Source organism: Strigops habroptila, chromosome 6, assembly GCF_004027225.2.
Source record: "Strigops habroptila isolate Jane chromosome 6, bStrHab1.2.pri, whole genome shotgun sequence".
Taxonomy (NCBI): Eukaryota; Metazoa; Chordata; class Aves; order Psittaciformes; family Psittacidae; genus Strigops; species Strigops habroptila.
This window is the reverse complement of record NC_044282.2, coordinates 38,412,322-38,433,775: the sequence shown is the minus strand read 5'-3', so window position 1 is coordinate 38,433,775 and position 21,454 is coordinate 38,412,322. Positions and strand designations below refer to the sequence as shown.

The window sequence follows — 21,454 nt, the reverse complement described above, 5'->3', positions numbered from 1 at the left end:
CTTGGAGGAGAAGACTTATCCTTTTCTGTCATTCTGAAGAGTAGTGTGGGCCACACTAATAGTGGTGGCAAATAGAGATGAGGAAGAAACGGGGTTGGAGTCCAACATCTATGTTCTGAATTTAGACACTGCAACTTCCCCTGGTGCTCATGATTATCCCTGGAGAGCTGAAACTCACTGAGATTTTGGGGGTTCTACCTACTCTTTCTTCTCATGGCTTTTGAAGAGCCCTTTAGAAAATGTGGGGCGCAGCTTTTAGTTGTTGCAAAACTGGAGATTTGATTTGGAGTGCTGAAAAGAGATTAAAGGTTTTGCAAGCAGCAAACCCTAGATTTACAGTGAACAGAGGATTTTGCTTTCTCGGTACAAAAGCCCAGATGCAGCTCAAATTAAAATCAATAATTGATCTCTGTCCATTTACAGATACATCTGCATTCATGTAGGCTGGGAAACCATATCCCTGTGTGCACATTTTCCTTTGAAGCAGCTTGTACTCAGGCTGCCTGCAAATACATCTGCTGATCCACTGGGCAATGCTCGGTCCCTTCTAGGAATGAGCTGGGGCCGTTTTTTTTTTGTTGCTGGATGCCAAGAGGAGGACTGACAAGATAGATGGAAGCTTCTGAACTGTTACACAGTTTGTTAGAGAAGTACAGAGCCCTTTAAAGCTCAGGATGCAGCCAGGATTTACCTCTTGAGAAATGGCAGCAGTCCCCAAAGTAAATAGTGCATATGGGCAACAAATCTGACCCAAAATAAGCAGTGTGGATGCACCCTGTAAGGCTGACCTGAAAATAAACCTTTTTTTTTTGCTTATAATATGGGACAAGCTGAGCAAACACATTGTGATTCTCCCCTGTTTGGTGGTTTGTGTCCCAGATCACTGACTGCAGCCTCGCCAGGCTATAAGTCACACGCCTTTATTCCCTATATAGAGAAAAATTCCTGCTATGTTAGCAACAGACCTGTGAGGAATTTCGTTTTTGCCTCAGCTGGTTAATGAACTGGAGTCTTGCTCTGGCCAGTGCCTGCAGGCAGCACACTGGAAGGGCTTCTCTGCTCCAGCACTGTGCTAGTGAGAGGTCCCTTCAGCAGAGGGTATCCCATGAGCTGGGGCATGTCCCAGCTGCACGATCCTGCTTGGACCCTGATGTTGAGAAGGGCCCTGGAATGTGCCCCAGAATGTCACCTGCTGCTGGAAACCTGGTTCTCGGGGGTGGCAGCCCTCACTGCCATCAGCAAACCCAGGTCGTCCCCTCCCCCAGGGAAGGAACTGCTGATGTTCACCTTGGGGTTCAGCTTTGGGGGGCACTTTGGGGTCTGTGCCTCAGGGGATCGCCCCATCTTCTCCTGCCCTCCTCCCTTTCACTCCTTCTCTGCTGCTGCTGCTCCTGTGTGCCTTGCTCCCCCCACGTCATGCCCAGCCCGCAGTGGAAGCAGCCTGCTTCTCCCTCTGCCTCAGCATGGACAGCCACGTCCCCCAGCCCCTTCAGCCACTCTCAGGGACACGTGGGCAGCATGATACAGATCTATCCAAGTCTGTGGAGGATTTGGGGGATTTTTGGCTGCTGATATTAGGCTTGTTAGGTGCAAATGCTGCTGAGCCCATGTGAACTGAGTTTTATTTTTTCTGAGGAATCTTTGACAAGTTTCATGGCTGTGGCAGCAAAAGGCACACTGGTGACCAGAGGCTGAGCTCTCTGCTTAGTGGCCCTTTCTGCTAAAAGGACTCTTCTTGTTTCTTCCAAAGAAAATGATCACAGTAGCAGAATTACTGTGTGTCTTTTCAAGGTACAGCAGAGCATATTCTCTGGTGTGTTCTTAAAACCAGCTGGTCATTTTAGCTGAAACTTCCCTAAAAACACCTGAGCCTATGTCAGACACGTTAAGCAGAAAATTATCCTGACAGTTGGAGTCTGGGGAAGTTGCAAGCAAGTAGAAACTAGATCTCACAAAAGGAAGTACCGGGCCAGTAAACGATGGAGATTATCAGCTCTTCCCATTGCTCCTGATGACAGAAGGAGAAAAGGTGCCTTTCTGCTTCCTAGGGAGGTTTCTAAATGTAAAGAAAGGGGCTTTGTTTGTGGTTTGGCAGGGGGTGGATTTCAGCTGAGGAAAGTTAGCAAGGAAACAGACAAAGATAGGAAACCTGCAGCAGTTGGGCATTGTGTGCGAGAGGAGAAGCTGCCCATTCGCTATTTACAGTGTGTCTCCAGGAGCAAGAAAGGGCAAAATGCTTTTATTTTTGGCTTCATTTATAGCTGTTGTGTCCTCTCAACTTCCCCTCTTTTCAGCTTGCAGCTCCAGGATTAATCCAGAATATCATGTAGAGCTTCTTGCCTTCTAGAAAATAAATGTCATGATCTCGTGTGAGTCTTCTGAGGAGATGGACAGAGAAGAAAAGAGAGAAAAAAGAATGGAGGAAGACCTGCATCATCCAGCCAGATCTGCATTAGGCCCAACATCTGTATCCTGGGGTCAGATTTCTGATGAGATTTTGCTCAAGGGCAGCTTGTCCTTCCTGTTGGGAAGAGACTGTTTGCCACAGGATGAGCATGGCTGTGTTTGGAAAGTTGGGAGAAAAGCAATATGTAGGAAAGGGGGTCCTGGGTGGACTCTGTTTCTCTGGGGGAGCCTATGTCCCATTTCTACCTGGGGGCAACTCCGTCTGTACGGGTCCTAAACCTGAAAGCACTGATGTATCTCAACAACCTAAACCAAGCTAGTTCATAACAAGGAGTGGGATTTCAGGTGGATGAGAAGTCAAACCTGTGCCACGAGCCTGTGCGCAGCAGGAGGTATGGATGCGGGAGGCTGCAGAATTACAAGCTGCTTCTTGCCAACTATGTGGCTGCAATGAGCATGCCGAAGCAGACTGGGTTTCCCTTTCGCCCTTGTCTGGCCCCCTGTTAGCTTGCTCCTCTGCAGGGTGTCTGGATGAAGTGCTAAAAACTGGAAATAGAAATATAGAATGAAAAACTTGAATAAAACATCCAGGCTCAAGATCTGTGTATGCTGGATGAAGAATTAGAGGGCATTCATAGTGAAAGCTAAGCAGTATCCATGGTGGGTGATGGCGCTTCCATGTGAGGATTCCCATGGATGGGCAAGACCAGATATATATTCTGCCACTGGTGTCAGCTGGAAAAAGCCATTTTTGGGGTTTGTGTCCAACAGAATTGCCAAATTCTTTTCTGGTCCACACATTTTCCAGTGTTTGCAGTCATCTCAGATCTTTGCATTATCAAATTCATTTCAATAGTCTCTTCAAATACAAAACAATCTTAACTGAACACATTAGTACCTGGTGAGACCTCTTCTCATAAAAAGACCAAAGATATGATAAGATAGAATAGTTCAGTTGGAAGGGACCTGGAGTGGTCATCTAGTCTAAGTGCTGAACTGGTAGAAGTTCCTTGCAGTGGGGACTTCACTAAAGGCATGCCAGGGTCATGCTCCAGTCCATTCTGCTTTCCGTTTACTCCTTCTGTTGGCCTGCAGAGCTTCAGAGGTGCCTGCCATGAACGTCCCAGTTCACCACAGTATGTCTGTTTGCCAAGTGTTTACTTGACCTAAATTCTTTTGAAAACCATCATTTGTGACAACTAGCACAGCCTTGACAGAACTGGGTAGCTGGTTAATAAATGCTGTGACCTGGACACAGAGGCTCTGCCATTTTGTTATCAACAGTATAGGCAAGTTTATTTTTCAATTTCATTTATTTCATAATGTTAGTTGCTTTCTTAAACTGTGGGGTTTTTTTTCTAACTAGAAGATTGAGCTGTTGCATGAATGTTCTGAATTGGTAGTTTACCTTTTGGTCCTCAGCATAACATCTCTTCAGAAAGGTGTTTAATTCTGAAGACAGTGGTGCTTCTCACTGAATAGTTACATCATACTTGGTAACCCACTGGATTCAGGTGTCTGCTTTTATCACCAATAGTTACTGCAACACAATTAGAGGCAGAAGAAATATTTTACCTGGTGCAACTGCTGGCTATCATTATTCTATGTGGCATTCCAAATAAATTCCAGTTCTATTTCCTTTATCCTGGGTCTGATTCCTTAAATAAGCAACTTTCACAGTCTGTCAGTTCCTCTTGCTCGAAGGAGAAATATGTGATATTTTCTCATTCTTTTTCCTGAAGATCAGCATTAATTTTCCAACATGATAGTTCATAACATGAAGAAAAAAATCTTCTATGGTAAAAATTGTTGAAGTACAACTCTCCAATAAACATGCATTATATGAATTAAATAACTATTACGAAAAATCAGTGAAGAGGAGACTCGACATTAAACTTGCATTTAGGAATGACAAGTGTGGGATTGTATGTGCATGTAATTGTAGGTAAGACCCTTTTTGACTACTGTAAGGGCATTAAACTTCCCTTCCAGCCAAGATGACAAGAAGAAGGAAATTAGGAGTCACATTAAAAAAAAATAAATTTGGAAAAAATTAAGTCAAAATATTTTTCATTGTTATCAAATTCATGCTAGCCCCAGTGCTAGCTGCTTCTATCTCCCAATACCAAACCATTCTCCAGGTCCATCAATCAGTACATGAAATGATGGGCCTTAAGGATGCTCCTGATGCAAGTTCCCGCATGCAAAATGATGCTCCTCATTACTTCCTTGAGCTGATACAACGCTGCACCAGCCCAGCTTCTTGAACAGAGATAGTATCTCCTCCTGACCTTTGCGTCGCTGAATGCAACTGGGCTTGGAACCCACTTGAAGCTTGGGGTCATGGAGGATAAAGATCATGAAATGAAGGTGTGGCTTAATACCTACCAAAATCCCCAGGCTGGGCCGACAGGCAGGGTGACCTACCTCATGCTGGTATCTGCCTGTTCATTTCATGCCAAATCCAGCAGCATGGTTGTCTCTATTAGCCATGGGAAATAGAGGACACAGTCAAGTGGTGTTTATCTGCATCATGATGTTGATTCGAAAAAATAAACACAGACCTGAGTTCGTGTCTCTGCTTGTTCTCTTCACAGTGGCTGGAGAAGCAAAATTTGCTATGAGAGGTTGTATCTGGCTGTACTGGACCAGCTGAAAACAGCAAAAACCTGAACAAATTGTTGGGGCTCAGAATCTACCCATCAGCTGCAATGGCCAGCCCAGCAACTGGGAGGGAAAAAAGGAAGAAGGGAAAATCCCCATCCCAGCCACCAGAATATCTCTTCTCCTTACCTGCCAGAACGCACTGCTTTGTTCTCCTGGCCAAAGAAGATGGGGGGTGTCAGCCCTTGAAAGTTGGTGTGAAATAAGAAACCATCAGACACAATGCAACCACATATTACTGGCCACTCCTTGCAAGCCAAACTGAAGCAAATAGGATTAAATCAGAGTAATACCTCATGTGATTACAGCTCATTGTGTTAGAATAAAAGCTGACATTATCGTGAGCGATTTGTTTGGGGGTGGAGTGGAGAGGAGAAGAGATGCTACAGCTTTTGCTCACAGAGATTGCTATTTATAGCTCTGTAAACCACAGTGAATATGTTAAATGCATGTGCCGCTCAAGCTTTGTATTATGGCTATAATAATTCATTGCAACTCTTAGCTGTGCCTTTATATTAATCATATGTTAGTATTATTTTGCATCATTTATTTCAGACAAAACCCCCCAACTTTGCAGATGTGGCACTTGTGACGGTGTAACCATAATTTGTAACAGTATTTGCAGCTCTGCAATCAGTACCGGAACAGTTTATAGTCACATCTACCTGCTGCTTTTACAACCCCCTTCTGAACAATTTAAAGAGTAACTGAAGATTAAGTGTGACTGGAGTCCTCAGCCAGCAGAACTGAGAAAAGAGAAGTATGTCAGTGCTAATTAAACCAGCACCCTGCCTGCCTGGCTCTCAGCACCTCTGCAGGCTGCATTACGGTTGCTGCGGCTTCAGTACTATCCCCATTTAATTTGTTCAGAGCGGGTGGGTAACTACTCTTACAGCAGCAGTCAAGTGCTGGTTAGATTATTATCCCCAAAACCGGTCCTATTGCCTGTAGTACTCTTCGTACCCTTCTTGTTTTGCCTTGGCTTCTCTGTGCTCTGTAACTGCATTTCTCTGTCTCTAATGAGGCTCAGGAAATCTGATTGGGGGAGGGAAGAAGTCCTGAACGCAGAAGCGGCTTCAGGAACTTGGCCTACTTTGTTTTTATTATTATTTACTATATTTTTCCTAGTGTTAATTTAAGTGGGTTTTGAACTACGAACTTTACGAACTACTTAAACTATGCTGATGCAAAATGTATTTCCATCCATTCCCTTCCCTCCCCCCCACTGTACTTTACTGTTAAGTTCTGATTATTCTGAATGTTACTTCTTCCTTTGTAGCAGCACTAACCTCCTCCTCACTCACCCAAACCCATGGATATCCTTGTTTTAGGGCTTTTAATAAGAATCTCAACTTAAAACTTTGTGGTGTTTGCTTGAATTGCCTTTTGACAAGCCAGAAAGCAATTCTGTCTGAGCTGTGCTGAGGAGGGAGAGCTGCAGAGTGACCTTGCTTGTGCTTCTTTCAAACAATAACTTCCATGAATACTCCTGAGATCAGCCCTGCCTTATCTGTATTTTACATTTCATTGTCTGGATTCCTTAAAAGTCACATAAAGCTCATTTGTTGTTCAGGATCGCACAGATGATGGTATCTAGAAAGACAAATCTTGATTTTCAGCACTGAAATTCTTGGCTATGTAGCCAGACAAGACTGGTAGTGACTGAAGGGTGGCTGTTGGTTCGATAGACTATAAGACATTGATTTTTAGGTCACCACCTGTCTCCCAAATTTCAACTATGATGTGACTGTGTTTGGAAGTGGTACCTTTGCTGTCGTTCCCAACAGAGAGCCCTGGAAGCACTGACCTGTTCATCAGGGCAATCCCCTGCACGCAACACATTCCCGCTGGCAATCCCATGCAGGAGAGCTTCTCCAGCTGTGTATGTGCTGTGAATTACTGGGGGTGCAACCTTTGCTTATATACACCTTAACACTGTTTAATGGGGACAACAGTGACTGCCACAAAACCTGATGTGGGTGGCCTGATCACAGTGTGAATGGCAGAAAGAAATGGGAACTGTGGTATCACAGTGAGAGCAGACTTCATCTGTTCCTCTCCAAAACAGAGTTGGTAAAAGTCTGACCTTGTCCCAGAGAAAGCAGCCTATCAGGAAAAAAGCACAAGGCTACTCCCTACACTCCTTCACTGCTCTCACAAAAGACGTAGTGGCATTACTTTTTTCATACAGCTCAAAGATTCCTGGCATTGCTGGGAGAGACTTAAACATAATATTAAGTTGTTTCAAGTAACTAAAATTCAGCCAATCAATATATAAAAGTACTAAAGTACTGAAATACTTTTAGAAGTACTAAAGTACTGAAATACTTTTAGAAGTACGGGGGGGGGGGGGGGGAAGAGGGAGAAATAGAAATGGAAAGATCTAAATAACAAAGCTCAAAAAGAAAAAAAAGGCAAACCAGACCTGTCAAATGGCAGGTTGGAGCGAAGTAATCCCCTGCAGAACTGGGAGAGAATCAGACCTTATTTCCTTTTGCATGTGAGCCACACCTTGGCTCACCATGGAAATGTGTAAGGCAGCAGGGCTGCTACTGTCAGAGAGGACAATACTTCTACCCCAGGCGGACAGAGTTGCCCCGAATAAGAGAAGTGTCAGGCATGTGTTAGTCCGAGCCCTGGCAATTTGCTGTCCTCTGCTTGCTCACACCTTCTCCTGTGTGCCTGGTTATAGCTTCCAGTTACTTTGTTGTATCTCAGTTTTCTTTTTCCACCCCTTTTCAAAGACCTCTCCTACCAAAACTTGCCCTGGCATGAGGTCACTCTTCTGGCCACACAGGATGCAGAGTTGGTCTCTTCTAAGTTTAGGGAAGGGGTTTTTATTGCTGCCATTTCTTAGTGCAGGAGAACAATATAGACTAGTAACTCATTACACAGACCAAAGCTGAACAGGTTTACTTGCTCAGGATGATGCTTTTTACTGTGAGAATACTAGTTCCTCAACAAAGGCTTTGCCTTTTGGCCTCCTTGCTGCCTATTTCCGTACCATGGCCTTTAGGCTATACCTTCCCAACGATTTTATCAGGGACCCTGTGACAGTATCTGTCCATCTCACAAGGATGGGAAGAGGCTCTTTATCCTTATATCCAGTGTCAGCTTGTGAAGGCAGATCTTATAAAGAAGTATTAAGCTCTCTTGCTGTCACTCTGTCCCCTGGACTCCCTGACACTCATGAGAAGCATGCAAATAGTTTGCCTCATCCTTCGTGAAAGTTCACAGACTCACCCAATAGTCACTGTCACCTTTCTGTTACTGTCTAGACTAGTCACAGTGAGACCTAATCATGACACACATGACAGCATCTGCAGAAGTGACACCTCATGTCAAACTTCGTGTCTGTGTCATGCAAGAAAATCTCAAACTGTTTACAAGCCTTGAGTCAGATCGGGATGCTGGGATGTGAAACTCTCTCTGTTGGGAGGGTATGTTGGGCATTTCTCCCGAATAGCACAGAGGACAGTGGGACAGAGAGCACCGCAAGTTGGCATGAAATCCCTCCAAAGAGGCCACCGCTGCAGCTCCTGCATGGCATCAGGCTCAGCTGTGGGACAATGTGGATGCTTCCAGCTGAGCAGAATGTGCACAGCAGGTCCTGAAGTTCCACTCAACAGCCTGTTCTTAAGAGCTAGAGCTCAGGAGTCAACCTGTTCATCCTCCCATTAGGCAATTAAGCAAGTCACATTGTTCTTCAATTTCAAATGCTTTGGTGCCACCCCATCCTGATGATGTAGTCCCATATAGGACTGCATGTCCTATGTACACTGGAGGCAGTCAATCACAGCCCTCCTTTGTGCACATGCCCTGTTGCGTGGCTCCCCTGCAGTCCTGCTTCTCCAGAGAGTTCCTAGGAATAAAGGCACCGAGGAGCTGCAATGGTCACTGAATTTAGGCAAGGCAATCTTGGTAGCAGATCTCTATTAGTTTCTGCTGAGAGCACCGTGTTTCCTGTGCCTGGTTCAAGACTTCTTGTGTCAGAGCTGCTTGATTTTCTGAACCTGTCCCCTCTGCTTGCCCTCAGAGAGAGCCAGCCTCACCAGCAGCTGGAAGAAGTGCTGGCCACTGGCTAGTACCCACTAGTGTGATGGAGATGGTCCTCCACATCTCCGCTTCTAAGATCTGCCAGGCAGCCGCCTGGATCCCTGCCTTTGCCGAGCTCTGTGCCGACAGTCAACACATTTGTTTCATTTTCTCCTGTCTTGGACTTACCTAATGTCCTGCCCTGGGGCACGGAAGGCCCATCCAGTTCCAAGCACACGTGAACACATCTATGAACGCTCCCTTCATGGGTGCTGCAGGAGTTGAGGGAGTATTTCCCTCAAAACACTGTAGATATTTAAAAAACCCTAACCTCCAAGCCCTGCCTTGGGTAATGATCTTCACTTCCAGTGCAAGATGAAAACAACCAGTCACAGAAATGCATCCTATACTTGTAGTGGATGAAAAAGATGTTGAAAACCCAGTTATGGTCCTCCTAGGTGGAATGCTGACACTTCTGTACAACACACATTTTTAATCATGGCATGGTCAGAAGTCAGATCATTTTCTGTGTCTTTTATAGAAAACCAGTTCGGTGGTTATCAGGTCAGCAATATTTACAGTTCTTTCCCTATGGGTTAGCAGTTTTATTTATATACTTGATTTAGGCATGTCGGGAAGTTCCACCTGTTTTTTTGTAATTGCTGGATATATTGATTGAAGGAAGAAGCTGTTGGTACTTACAAGAAGATGGTAACATTTTTAAAGTTTCTTGTTTCATAGGTCAGCAAAGAGTAACAGTACACGAGCCCCTAAAATGTCCTTTTTAAAACCAAAACCCAGTCAGATCACTGCAATTCCCACAGAAATTAAACAAGTGTAGCTTGCAAGATTTAAGAAACAATAACAATAAATACATTGAAAATGTATAAGATATTAAGTGTTGTCAGTACCACGCAGGGATTGAAGAACAGAGATGACTACAGTAATCCCCCCCCTCCCCTATTCCTGTACCTGAACCCAGTCATAATTATGCAAGAAATAAGCAGTATTTCGAGAGCAGCTCTGATGTTCAGTGCCTGCTTTCAGAAGTATTTTATGTCACTGTGCGGATTACAAAATTGCTGTTATGCAACCAGAAGGACGAGCGCCTCTGAGACCTTGTTTTGCCGCCCGGGCTCCGCTCGCTGCCCCGCTCACAGAGGTACGAGGAGCCGGGCTGCTGGAGCCTGGAGCCGGCAGGCACAGGCGGAGAGAGGGCTGCCTGCCGGTGTGTTTACCTTCACTCACCCTTCTGACCTTACAATCAGCCCTTTTAAAAGTGGATTTAGAAAAAACAAACAACAACTTATTTCAGAAAGCCTTGAGAAGAGTGTACTGTTTTTTTGTATGCCACAGCAATGTAGTTTGAGAGGAAAATATCATCCACGGCCATGGTACCTAGACAGCATTCCGTACATTTTATTACTTTATTTTCCAGCTAGAGTTGCATTCCAGCAACTGAAAGGAACGCGTTAGTGCAGCCCGCATGCACTCCCGCTTGGTGATGTTTGCGAGCATCTCAGGTAGGGAGCAGCAGTTCTACAAGTTGGTGACACGAACGGCCCAAGCCGCTTCATGGCACCCCCGGTCATTTCAGACCGTCTCACACCGCCTGTCCCAGAGCAGACCCCGCACCACCGCCTGCAGCGACGGCAAATCCGGCCGGAGGAGAGCTGCGGGGACCCCTCGGCGCGGTGTGGCGGAGCGGGGCCCGGTGCCTCCGGTCAGGGCTGTACCCCTCCAGCCGGGGCAAACTCCGTGCACGGAGCTCCTTTCCCGGTGGCACGAAGTTGCGCGGGCGCCCGGCCCGGCCCGAGGCGGCGCCGGTGTGGGTGCGGGTGACCGGCCGCCTCGCCGGGAGGGCCAGGGCTGGGGCTAGGGCTAGGGCTAGGTCCGGGCCCGGGGCGGGGCGGCAGGGCCCGGCCCCGCTGATGTCAGCCGGGACGGGGGAGGAGGGGAGGGGAGAGAGGCAGGGAGGGGGAGCGGACGCCGTGTTCCGGGTCAGGCGCGGGAAGGCGCGGCGGCCGCCAGCAGCGCTGCGCCTGGCGCCCCGCGATGCGGCTGCGGGCAGGGCAGCGGCCCGCCGAGGAGCAGTAGGGGGGCGCCCCTCGTCCCGCCGCGCTCCGGCTCCCGCCTATTGTTCTCCCGGGGCCGCCGCGCTCACCCGGGGCCGCTTCCCGCTGCCGCCCGCGGCGCGCTGGATGCGGGTTGGCGCCGGCGGCTCGCCGGGACCCGCGCTGCGCGGCGGCGGAGCGGGCAGCGGCTCCTGCGGCCGGCGGGGAGGAGCGGCCGGCGGAGAGCGGCCGTGCCGCCCGCCCCGCGGCCCCCGGCGGCCCGGCCTCCCCCCCTTCCCCGGTGGGGCGATGTTCCACTGCATCCCGCTGTGGCGGTGCAACCGCCATGTGGAGTCCATCGACAAGCGGCACTGCTCGCTGGCCGCCGTGCCCGAGGAGATCTACCGCTACAGCCGCAGCCTGGAGGAGCTCCTACTGGACGCCAACCAGCTCCGCGAGCTGCCCAAGGTGAGCGGGCAGCGGGGACGCGGGGCGGGCCCCGGCCCCGGCCCCAGCCCCAGCCCGGCCCCACCGCCTCCCGGGGCGGGGGGCGCAGGTGAGCTGCCCCGACAGGTGCCTACCGAGCTCCCCGGCCCGGCGCCGGTGGGATAAGCCGCGCCCGCCCTGAGGCTGCGTTGAGGGGCTCCCGGACGCGCGGCGCGGGGCGGCTGGGACCGTCCGCCTGCGGTAGTAACCCCGGGAGTTAAAGAAAGGGGTCGGAGTCTCGGGTTAGCGTTTGGCATTTCACCGTAGTTTGGTGGTAAATGGGCTTTCACGGACAAAACCTGGAGCTCCGCGTCCGGCCGGAGGAAGAGTGCTGTTTGGAGGGCAGAGGGGATAGGGCCGGCGTCACGGGATGTGAATATATGTTGTGATTAACATTCACGTCATTGGAATTGCGAGACCTTGGAGGGTATTAAACCCTCCCATTTTTCCCCTTTCGATAGATGTTATCTGCTCTGCACATGGGAAAACCAAAACCCTCTAGCAGGTAACAGCATTCCTGTTTCTGCCTTCCACTCCTGGAAACTTTGTCATGCAGAACGCGAGAGACAAATAAACTTTTTCTTTTGCTCTGTGTAAGTCCTCCGCAGTTGTCAGTGTTTTTGCTTCTTGCATGAAACATGTAGCCGGGTTTTTGTACATAGTACTCTTTTGCTTGTACTGTCAAAGGAGAATTGACTTTCAGTTCAGTGTGGTTTTGAGACGTGGAGGTGGTACCCGCCAGCATGACTTGCTGGCTGGCACTTGCTGGCTTTGCTAGAGAAACTCCATCCCAGCGATTCCAGCGACGCACTGCTTGCCTCCATGGATACAGTGTGCGTGGGAGGCATGCTTGACTCCTGACTTGATGAACCATGGGCATTTTTCAGTGTTTCCTCTTTAAACTTTGGTCACCTCAGAAGCCTTTGTGAGTTGTAGTTGGTAGAGCTTGACACTGGAGGTGAAGTGTTATCTGGAAGCTGCACCTTTAAAGTGTGTGAACTCTTCTCACTGACTTGGAATCCAGGAATCTGAACTTACGAGCCAGAAAAAATTTCAAAAGCACCTTTGTTTCCACCTGAATCAAAGTTGGTCTGTTCATACCAAACTTAAACAGTCTTACTTAGTTCAGTCACATAAACTGTGCTTTCACTCTGCACAGTAAGAGCAATCATAGAATCATAGAATCGTTAGGGTTGGAAAGGACCTTAAGATCATCTAGTTCCAACCCCCCTGCCATGGGCAGGGACACCTCGCACTAAACCATGTCACCCAAGGCTCTCTCCAACCTGGCCTTGAGTACTGCCAGGGATGGAGCATTCACCACTTCCTTGGGCAACCCATTCCAGTGCCTCACCACCCTCACAGTAAAGATCATGGTGGAGGAGTTTTCCTATAGGCAGTAGTGAAGATGTTCAGTTGAACTGACATATTAAATCTGTCTTTTTCTTTTGAAAAACCTAGGTGCAGGTTTGCATCTTCTTGTGACTGAGCTCTTTATCCTTCTGAAGTAGAGCAAAACTGGTTTACACAGCCTCTGTGTGGGTGCTGTTTTTACTTCCAGCAGTTTCTGCTGGCTTTGTCACAGACCCGACTCAGGAGTCTCTTTGTACTAGACTTTTCTTCTTAGTGTTGTCTTTCAGGCTCTTACACTTCTTATTGCAGGGGTATTGAATGTGCTTGTGACTGAAATCCCGTTGAGACCTATGGCTCTCTGTTTGTTTGGGTTTGTTTTTTAATAATAAATCTGCCACAAGCTGGTTGCCATTTACAAATGTAAAGATGATGTCTGTTGTTCATGGTATTATATGGTATCTATTTCTGTAAATAGAGTGCAACTATTCATTGTTTTGTCTCTTCCTTGAACTGTAATACATGAAGTAGCCTTTTTTTATTCTGTGATGGCTAAAAAGACTGCTTCTTCCCATTGCTTACATATTAAGTCACATACATGTAAAAAATATCTGAGGGGATAAAAAGAAAAGGCAGCCCAGGCTCCTTGGCATTTTGCAGTGGAATCAAGCAGAAGTTGAACTTAGAAGATTTTTTTTCTTATGTGCATGGATCAGATTACAGGAGTGCCTAAATATACTGTAGGAATATGTTTGTGGGTTTTTAGCTGGACTAGGAGGAATCCGATGAAATACAACTGCACAAACATACTTGTAGTATCTGTCCTGAGTACTTTGTGCCTTGTCAGCAATGCAGGACGGCATTTTTATTAGGGCTTCCTGCACAGACCTATGAACTTTCCTTGTCAGTTCCTTATTAATGGTTTCTGATAAATGGAATATAGTGCCATTGTCTCAGGTAGGTGTTGACTTTAGGGTTTTCTGGTACATATAGCTGCAGTCCTGGATGTGAAACTAATCTGTTGAAGGTGGAAATGAGTGGGAAGAGCCCTGTTTGACATTTCTACCAGCAAATAGTTTTAAAAGTTCTACTATAGGAATCTGGCTCAGGAGCATAGCAGATCTCTCTGTGAAAAGTAGCTACAGCATATGCTGTTCATTCCCCTTTGTATTTAAAAGGGTAGTGTTGATGCAAAGTACAGAAAGCTGGAGTACAGCATACCTCTTCCAGAGAAAACATGAGGGAAATCATTAGGGCATATAATTAACAAACTGTTTAGGTCAGCATAGATCTTAGTGGTCGTTACACCCTTAATCTAATGTAACGCATTATAGTCTTACCTTACCTCCATTAAATTTCTTCTCTATGTGCGTAAAGGCAGTAACACAAAGTCAAACTGTTTATTGGCTTGGTTCAGGCCTAAGCAAGTTGGGAGACTTGTTTAACTCTTGGTGTCTGGTTAGTTAGATGTTTTCCCATACTTGATGAAGTCCTCTGTGCCGATTCCTGGTGAATCATCTGTAGGCTATGCTGATGCCATGATATGTCCTGTAACAATGATAAGGTGTTTGTGTCACTGGGATGGTTGTGATTTTCCTTAGAATATTTTTGTTGTAAAAGTGAAAAAACACCCCAAAGACTCTGTGAGGTGCAGCAGAAGTTGCTGTAGTTGGATGGACAAGGAAAACCCCAACTCTGCTGCTCTGCTCTTTGTTCTACATGCTGGTAGATCGGACCTCATCTTCCCAGTGTGGGCATGTGCGGTCTGAAAGAGCTATTGCAGCTGGCTGAAGGTCTTTTAGTACTTCTCTGAGACCAAGCAGATATAGGTTAGTTCTTTTCCCAGCTTTGCTATGTGGCAACTCTGAGGCAGTGATCATGCTTTTATCTCTAGACGTCTGCTTTCCTTCCACTTGCACAATTTTCTTTCTTCCCTTCAAATCTAAAGCTTTCTGAGGCAGATACATATCAGCAAGTGGCATGATGGAATACATAGACTTGCTGTCTTTCTCTCAAGTTGAAACATGGAGAATTTTGTGTTGGGCGCACACGCTTCCCCAACTCTTCCCTGTTTCTCCATGCTCCTGTTTCTGTTAAGTAGCAATGAAAGGTGTTCTTTGGTAGGTTTGCTCCAATACGCCAGTAGATGAATACACTCTAATACACCCTAAAACCTCCATTTTGAGGTACAGAAGTATCTTAGGCATTGTTTAATCCGCAGTCTTTGCTAGCATACTTAAAACCTCTATTATTCTGGAGGACAGTAGAGCATGGTGTGTGTTAGGGTGTTACTGAACAAACACACAGAAATCCCCTCAAAAGACAGAAGACAATTTAAAGAATTGCTGTAGCACCTCGATGGCGAAGGACTAGCAGAAAGACCAACAACATTGCTGTGTTGTATGTTCTGAGAGTCACCTGAAGTATCCCGAGGAACAAGAAATACACTTCAATTACTTTGAAAGAATTACTTTGTTGGTGTTATTTTTGTTGTGTCGGCTGATCAAAAGTATGGCAGTATGCTATGGTATTCACCTTTTTTCTAAGGGAAGAGGGGTAGGAAGGGTTCATCTGGAAAACGTCTGAAATGTCCAAGAAGCAGAGGGAGATGTCTTTGCCCCCATTATTTCCACTCCTGCCCTTGTTTGCTCTCTTATACATTAATGCCTATATGGACCTGGAAAACAGTCCATTTCTCTGACCCCCTTTTCCCTACAAATGCCTTTTTTCCTCCCTAAGCTATACCTCTCAACCTGTCAGGAATATAAGTTAATAATTTATATTTGTACAGTATCTTAGAAAATTTTTTGTATCATTTTGCTACTGCACAGGGATCCTTTTGGTTTCCCATGTCACTACACCGATTCTTTCCCCCTGTCTCCTTAACTGCTCTGCTGGAGCCCTGTATCCCTTCTTCCCTCCCTTCCCCAATTACGTGATGGAGAACTTATGCTTATGTTGACAGTGACTTTTCTCTGTTGTTGCCAGTGTTGTCTTGGACTATTTGCCCTGTGTGTTCATACTTTCCCATCCTCCCCTGTCCTGACATCCCAGGACCTTGCTTACTTCCTCTGACTTAGAGTGCTCTGTCTGTGCTTCTGATTCTTTGCTTCTTCTCGTGTCCCTTCTGTGCTGGATTCTTGACCGCCCTTGCAAACACCTTTTTTTCCTTTTCTGTTCTTTGTACTCTGCTCTTTTCCATTCCTTTCTGCTGCCTCCCAGGTTCCCTTTTCTGGTCTTACCCTTCCTGTAGGATAAGCCAGCCTGGTGGGATGTGCTGGAGGAGCAGGCTCTCTACTATTAAGCTGCTAGTAGTTTTCCACAATATTGAGATCTCTCTAGTCTTTCTTGGCAGATGAGGCTGTTTTCCCACAGAGCAGCAATTTCTAGCTGTCAGCATGCTTCTCACTACTTCTGCTTTACAAGACAAATTAAAGAGCTGCGCCCTTTGGTTTCAAAAGGAAGGGCTTTGTATAGGGCCAGTGGTAGAGTGTGGCTCTTAACTTGCATAAATAATTCATTCTCCTGTGTTGGATCCTGAGTGCCTTCTGTTAAATATTTAGTGTATCTGATTTGATTGGAAAAAAAATATAGTATGTGGTCACCAGTGTGCATAGAGTGACTTAAAAATGTAGCTTGTGGGATTTTTCTCTAAACCTGGACCATTTTTATTTTCCTTAAGAGTGAAAACTTGAGGGCTTTTCCAATTCAAGCTGTAATGTGTAGTATTTCATTTGCTATGTGTCAAAAACTATACTTCACCAAAGAGTAGGCTTTCTGGCAAATTGCTTTGGTAGAAGAAAATAATGCATTCTGCACGATGCATTTCAATAGCTTCTCTAATGAAAAGCATCAGATAAAAATAAAATGCTTTCAATCCTGTAGATCGGTCTGTAGTTGCTGAAATGTTGTTTCCTACTCCTGCACATTAGAATTTAAGGGCCAATACACCCTGTCAACTTAATTTCCCTGTGCACGGAATTTGCAGTTCAAAACTGGATCTCAGTGTAATTTTTTTTTTTTCCACTGGTAAAAAACCAGAAATATCTTATGAACCTTTGAATGCAGTATTATATTTTGGCTTTTGTATTAAATCCCTAGTATTCATTGCATTGGTGGGTGGTGGAAGTAGATCTAACTCTTGTTTTGCTGCTGTTTTTCTTGCTGCTGCTCAGTTATTTTACTCAAAGGATAAAGACCACTTTCCCATGAGACTTTTTGCAGATGTTGTTTATGTGAAAACTCCAGTGACAAAAAAAAAAAATAATCAAATTTTTCTGTGTACCCTTAGTTTAGTTTAAGAGTCTGCTCAACTCTTCTTTTGGGAGTGATTTTTATGCTGGGTTTGTAAACCTAATCTGATGCAACTCTGAATCATTTCACTTCTGTATTTGAGTTTACAGATTGTACCTGTCATCTGTAATTTTCTTCTTGGTGTTACATGCTAAAGCTTCTCTGTAGAGCTGGCTGATGCAAGACCCCTTTCCCGAGAGGCCCGGTTAAATCCTGGCCTCCTCCTGTTGCCCCACTTACTGTGTTGGAGAAATGGATGGTGTGCTGCTGCTTGGCATTTGGCTTAAGCAGTGTCTGTATCTCTTTATTATGTGTGGTGTTGAAATCCAGGGTGCTGTTATCATAACAAAATCTTGTGAAAGCTCCTTAAGAAAAAGTCCCTCTGTTCTTCCCATACCACACCTCTTTCTCAGGAAAAAAACCAAAACAAACATTTTAGACTAAATTTCACTGTTCTACCATAGTTTCTCCCATTATGCAACCTAAAGCCTGAAAGATGCTTGCTTGGTCAATGGCCAGTAATCTACTGTGGAAAGAGATTTTTATCACACTGTACCCCTCTTTAAATTCATGCTTACAGGTTGTAACCATCCCTTCTTCAGATGTAAACATCTAGAAGCTTTATTTCATTTTTTTAAAGTGTATAGATCTCATTGGGGTCACAGAGACATGGTGGGATATCTCATGTGACTGGAGTGCTGTCGTGGGTGAATACAGGTTCTTTACGGACAGGCCAGGAAGGTGAGGATGGGGAGTTTCCCTTCATGTGAGAAAGCAGCAGGGATGTGTGAAGCTTTGCCTTGGGATGGATGATGGGCAGGTTGAGAGCAGGTTGGGATTAGTGGGTGACATTGTTTTGAGTGTCTGCTGTAGACTGCCTGATCAGGAAGAACTAGTAGACAATGCCTTCTGTAGATAACTGGAAGAAGCCTCATGTTCATAGGCCCAGGTCTTCATGTGGGTCCTGAACCACCCTGACGCTCGCTAGAAGGACAACACAGCAGGGCATAAGCAAACCAGGAGTTTTCTGTAGTGCATTGATGACTTCCTAACACAGGTGATCAAGGAGGCAAGTTGATGCTCAAAACCTGACTGGACATGGTGCCAGGTGACCTCTTCTAGGTGACTTGTGCTATGACCAGGGGGTTTGGATGGAGTAGATGATTTCCAGAGGTTCCTTCCAACCTCAACTGTTCTGTGATTCTATAGGGGGCATATCAAGGATTTTACCTGTCTTTAGTTCTGATGTTTTTAATGATGCAAATAGAATTGTCATGCTTTTCACTGTTTATTCATCCTCAAATGTTCAATTGCATTTTATTTTTAACATTGATAGTGTCGTGATGTTTTTGCACATCTTGCTGTAAATACTTGATGAAATACTACTATATGATTTGAGCAAACATGTACTTTCAGTTAATATCAGAGAGAACTATGCCACTGTGTGGAACTGAAGTAAACTGTATGCACACAGTAAAAGTAGTTTTACTGAAAGTTTAAGGTTTTGGTTTTTTTTCAGTATGACAAATGCTGTGTAAAATAGTTTCTAACACCTGCAGCTTTACAACTTCAGTGTCTTAAGAATACTTACCTTTTGTAAATCCTTCTGTGAGCATAGCAATTAGTACTAGTGTGCAACACAAGCTTGAATTATTAAAATAAATACTGGTTTGTAGAGAAGCAACATTGGATCCTTATATTAACATTCCCCTAAACACAGAAGACTGTTGAAGGCTCCAAATAAGTTTATTATTTATTAGTTTTTCTGCTAGCTTCTAGATTTCTCTGTTGTATTGCTTAAGACTTGAAGAAAATAGTATGCCTTTTGACATCAAATTTGAAAGACCACAGTCTGATGGAAGCGGAGAGAGAACTTAGTGTGGTGTCCCCTACAAAGTCTGGCTTGCCTGTAAATGTCCCTGAGATTGTTCAAAGGGTTGTGAAGCCTGCTTGCTTTCAAATGTTTTCTAATGGCAGATTTTCTGTGATAACAGCTGAGTTCTACTGGTTTTTGACCTCAGCTGGAAGAAGGTAATTAGGTGGTTATGTTTCAATACTTTAAAGGGGTGTATTGTTGTAGTGAATTGGTTGCATCTCCATCTCTCTGTGTGATGTACACAGATAAGACAAGGTTTGTGGGCAGAGATTACACATCTGTAGCTCTAAAAGAAATTTTATGATTATACATAGAGTTATTTTTCTAATTATATCAGTTGGTCTAAAAAAAGATGTTACCTCCTGCCAACAATCTTGTATACTGGAAAAATGCATGCTACTAATTCATTAGTGAGATTAAATGTGTTTTTTGGTTTTTTTTTGTGGGGTTTTTTTGTTTGTTTGTTTCTCCAAACGGCAAATGCATTTAGCTGCAATGAATCCATATTTTGTTGTAGCAGATGTTTTCTGTTCTCTCTCAAAGGCAGAGCTTGTCCCTCCCAGTGCTGTACTCTTAGCGGTTATGGCATCAAGTGCTCTTTAACCTTGGTTACCTCTGCTTAATTGACATAAAAGAGAAAGTAAATCCTGGCCTGCCAGGAAACAGTATGAGGCAACCTATTCAATGCATCATTGGTAGAGCATCATTTTGATTCAGTGCTGCAGTGTATTGGTTTTTGAGAGTGGATAGTCGCTTCTTTGTTTTTTAAATGGATGGTAATGACCAAGACTAGGACCTGCATCTGGCCCATCATTGACTGTAGATCAAAAAATGGCAGGTGCTTTGAAAACAGGGGCCAGCAAAGTAGCAGGTAGATGCTGAATGCCAGCTTTGGTGAGGCATTTGTTGTCATTTTTGCTGTCTCCTGTAGACCCTTTACCAGTCCTCCTGCCTGGCTGATCCTTCATATTGGGCTTTAAAGCAGATAGCAGTTGCAACATCTGGTTCTGTTTAGGGTACCTGCCCCTGTGATCTTTCATGAATACTTTCTCTTATGAAATCTAGTATTTTTATCTAATTGGGTTCAAACTTAAACAGGAGGGATTTAGGTTAGATATAAGGAATAAATACCTCACTGTGAGGGTAGTGAGACACTGGATTCTAGATTGCCCATAGAAGTTGCGGATGCGCCATCCCCGGCAGTGTTCAGGGCCAGGCTGGACGAGGCCTCAAGCAACCTGGTCTAGTGGAAGGTGTCCCTGTCCGTGGCAGGGGGTTGGAATAAGATTATCTTAAGGTCCTTTCCAACCCAAACCATTCTATGATTTTATTAATATTTTGTATGAATTCCTGCTTGAATATCTTTCCCCTATACTGCCATCCATTAATATTCATGGTGACAAAGTTGGTGCTAGGATGCTGCAAGACCAAAGTACAGCTTGAACATATTCTACAAACATTGTTTTGGGCATGTGAAACAATATTTCACCATGCCAAAAATCTGTAGCAGTTCTGTTTTTTCCATGAAACGTGTTAGAATGAAACATGACAGAATGGATACATCACCTGTGTGGCCGTTTGCTGGCTTGTGAACTAGCAAGTGGGCAGAAGTCTGCGTACTGTGGTCCATCACCAGCTGCTGCTCCATCTTCTCGTGGCTTGAGAGAAATCCATCAGCTGCTTCCAGTAACACTTTGGTACTGGGTCATCAACTGCACAAGGACTCTGCTGTGCTGCACTGTGAATTAGTCCCTGCCCTCAGCAACCATTTCAGTAGCTCACTCAGTACCTTATTTGAAAATTAAAGTATGTTTGGCCCAAAGGGTGACGTGGGATCCATATTTGTGAAGCCCTGATGCCCTCACCAGGTGTCCCTGCTCACAGTTGAATGCAGGTGAAGTGACTTGAGGGATGTTGATTGCAGGCTTTGTGGGAGATGCCAGGCTGATAACACCCATACTAAACTTCACTGGAGTCTGCTGGGAGCTCATTACACACTTCATTAATCCGGCGTAGAATCCACCTTCCTCAGCATCACATTGTGCAACTAGTTGGGATGAGCTTCTAGGGGAATGCATCTGTTTTCTGTCCTCTGGCTGGTTTTCCTCAGTGCTCCCACTGCTGCTAGTAGCAGGAGTCTCTGGGATGGATTTTAAGACAACAATATACAGAATTGTACCCTAGAAAGAGGTTTTTGTTTACAAGTTGTGGCTTTTGACTGGGGTGCCTTTAGATTTGAATGAAGGGTGCGTTGATTGTAAGCATGGATGTGGTTCTTGTCACCTCCAGA

The 21,454-nt window shown here is 45.3% G+C and overlaps 1 protein-coding gene across 1 annotated transcript in view; it reads left to right on the top strand.

Moving 5' to 3' along the window:
* The first annotated feature begins 11,075 nt into the window (after nucleotides 1-11,075).
* Nucleotides 11,076-21,454, top strand: part of LRRC1 (leucine rich repeat containing 1) — a 72,367-nt gene continuing 61,988 nt past the window's right edge. Inside the window, exon 1 of the mRNA XM_030490135.1 lies at nucleotides 11,076-11,627. Coding sequence (XP_030345995.1) covers nucleotides 11,307-11,627 — 321 coding nt within the window. The 5' untranslated portion in view covers nucleotides 11,076-11,306. The remainder of the gene's footprint in view (nucleotides 11,628-21,454) is intronic.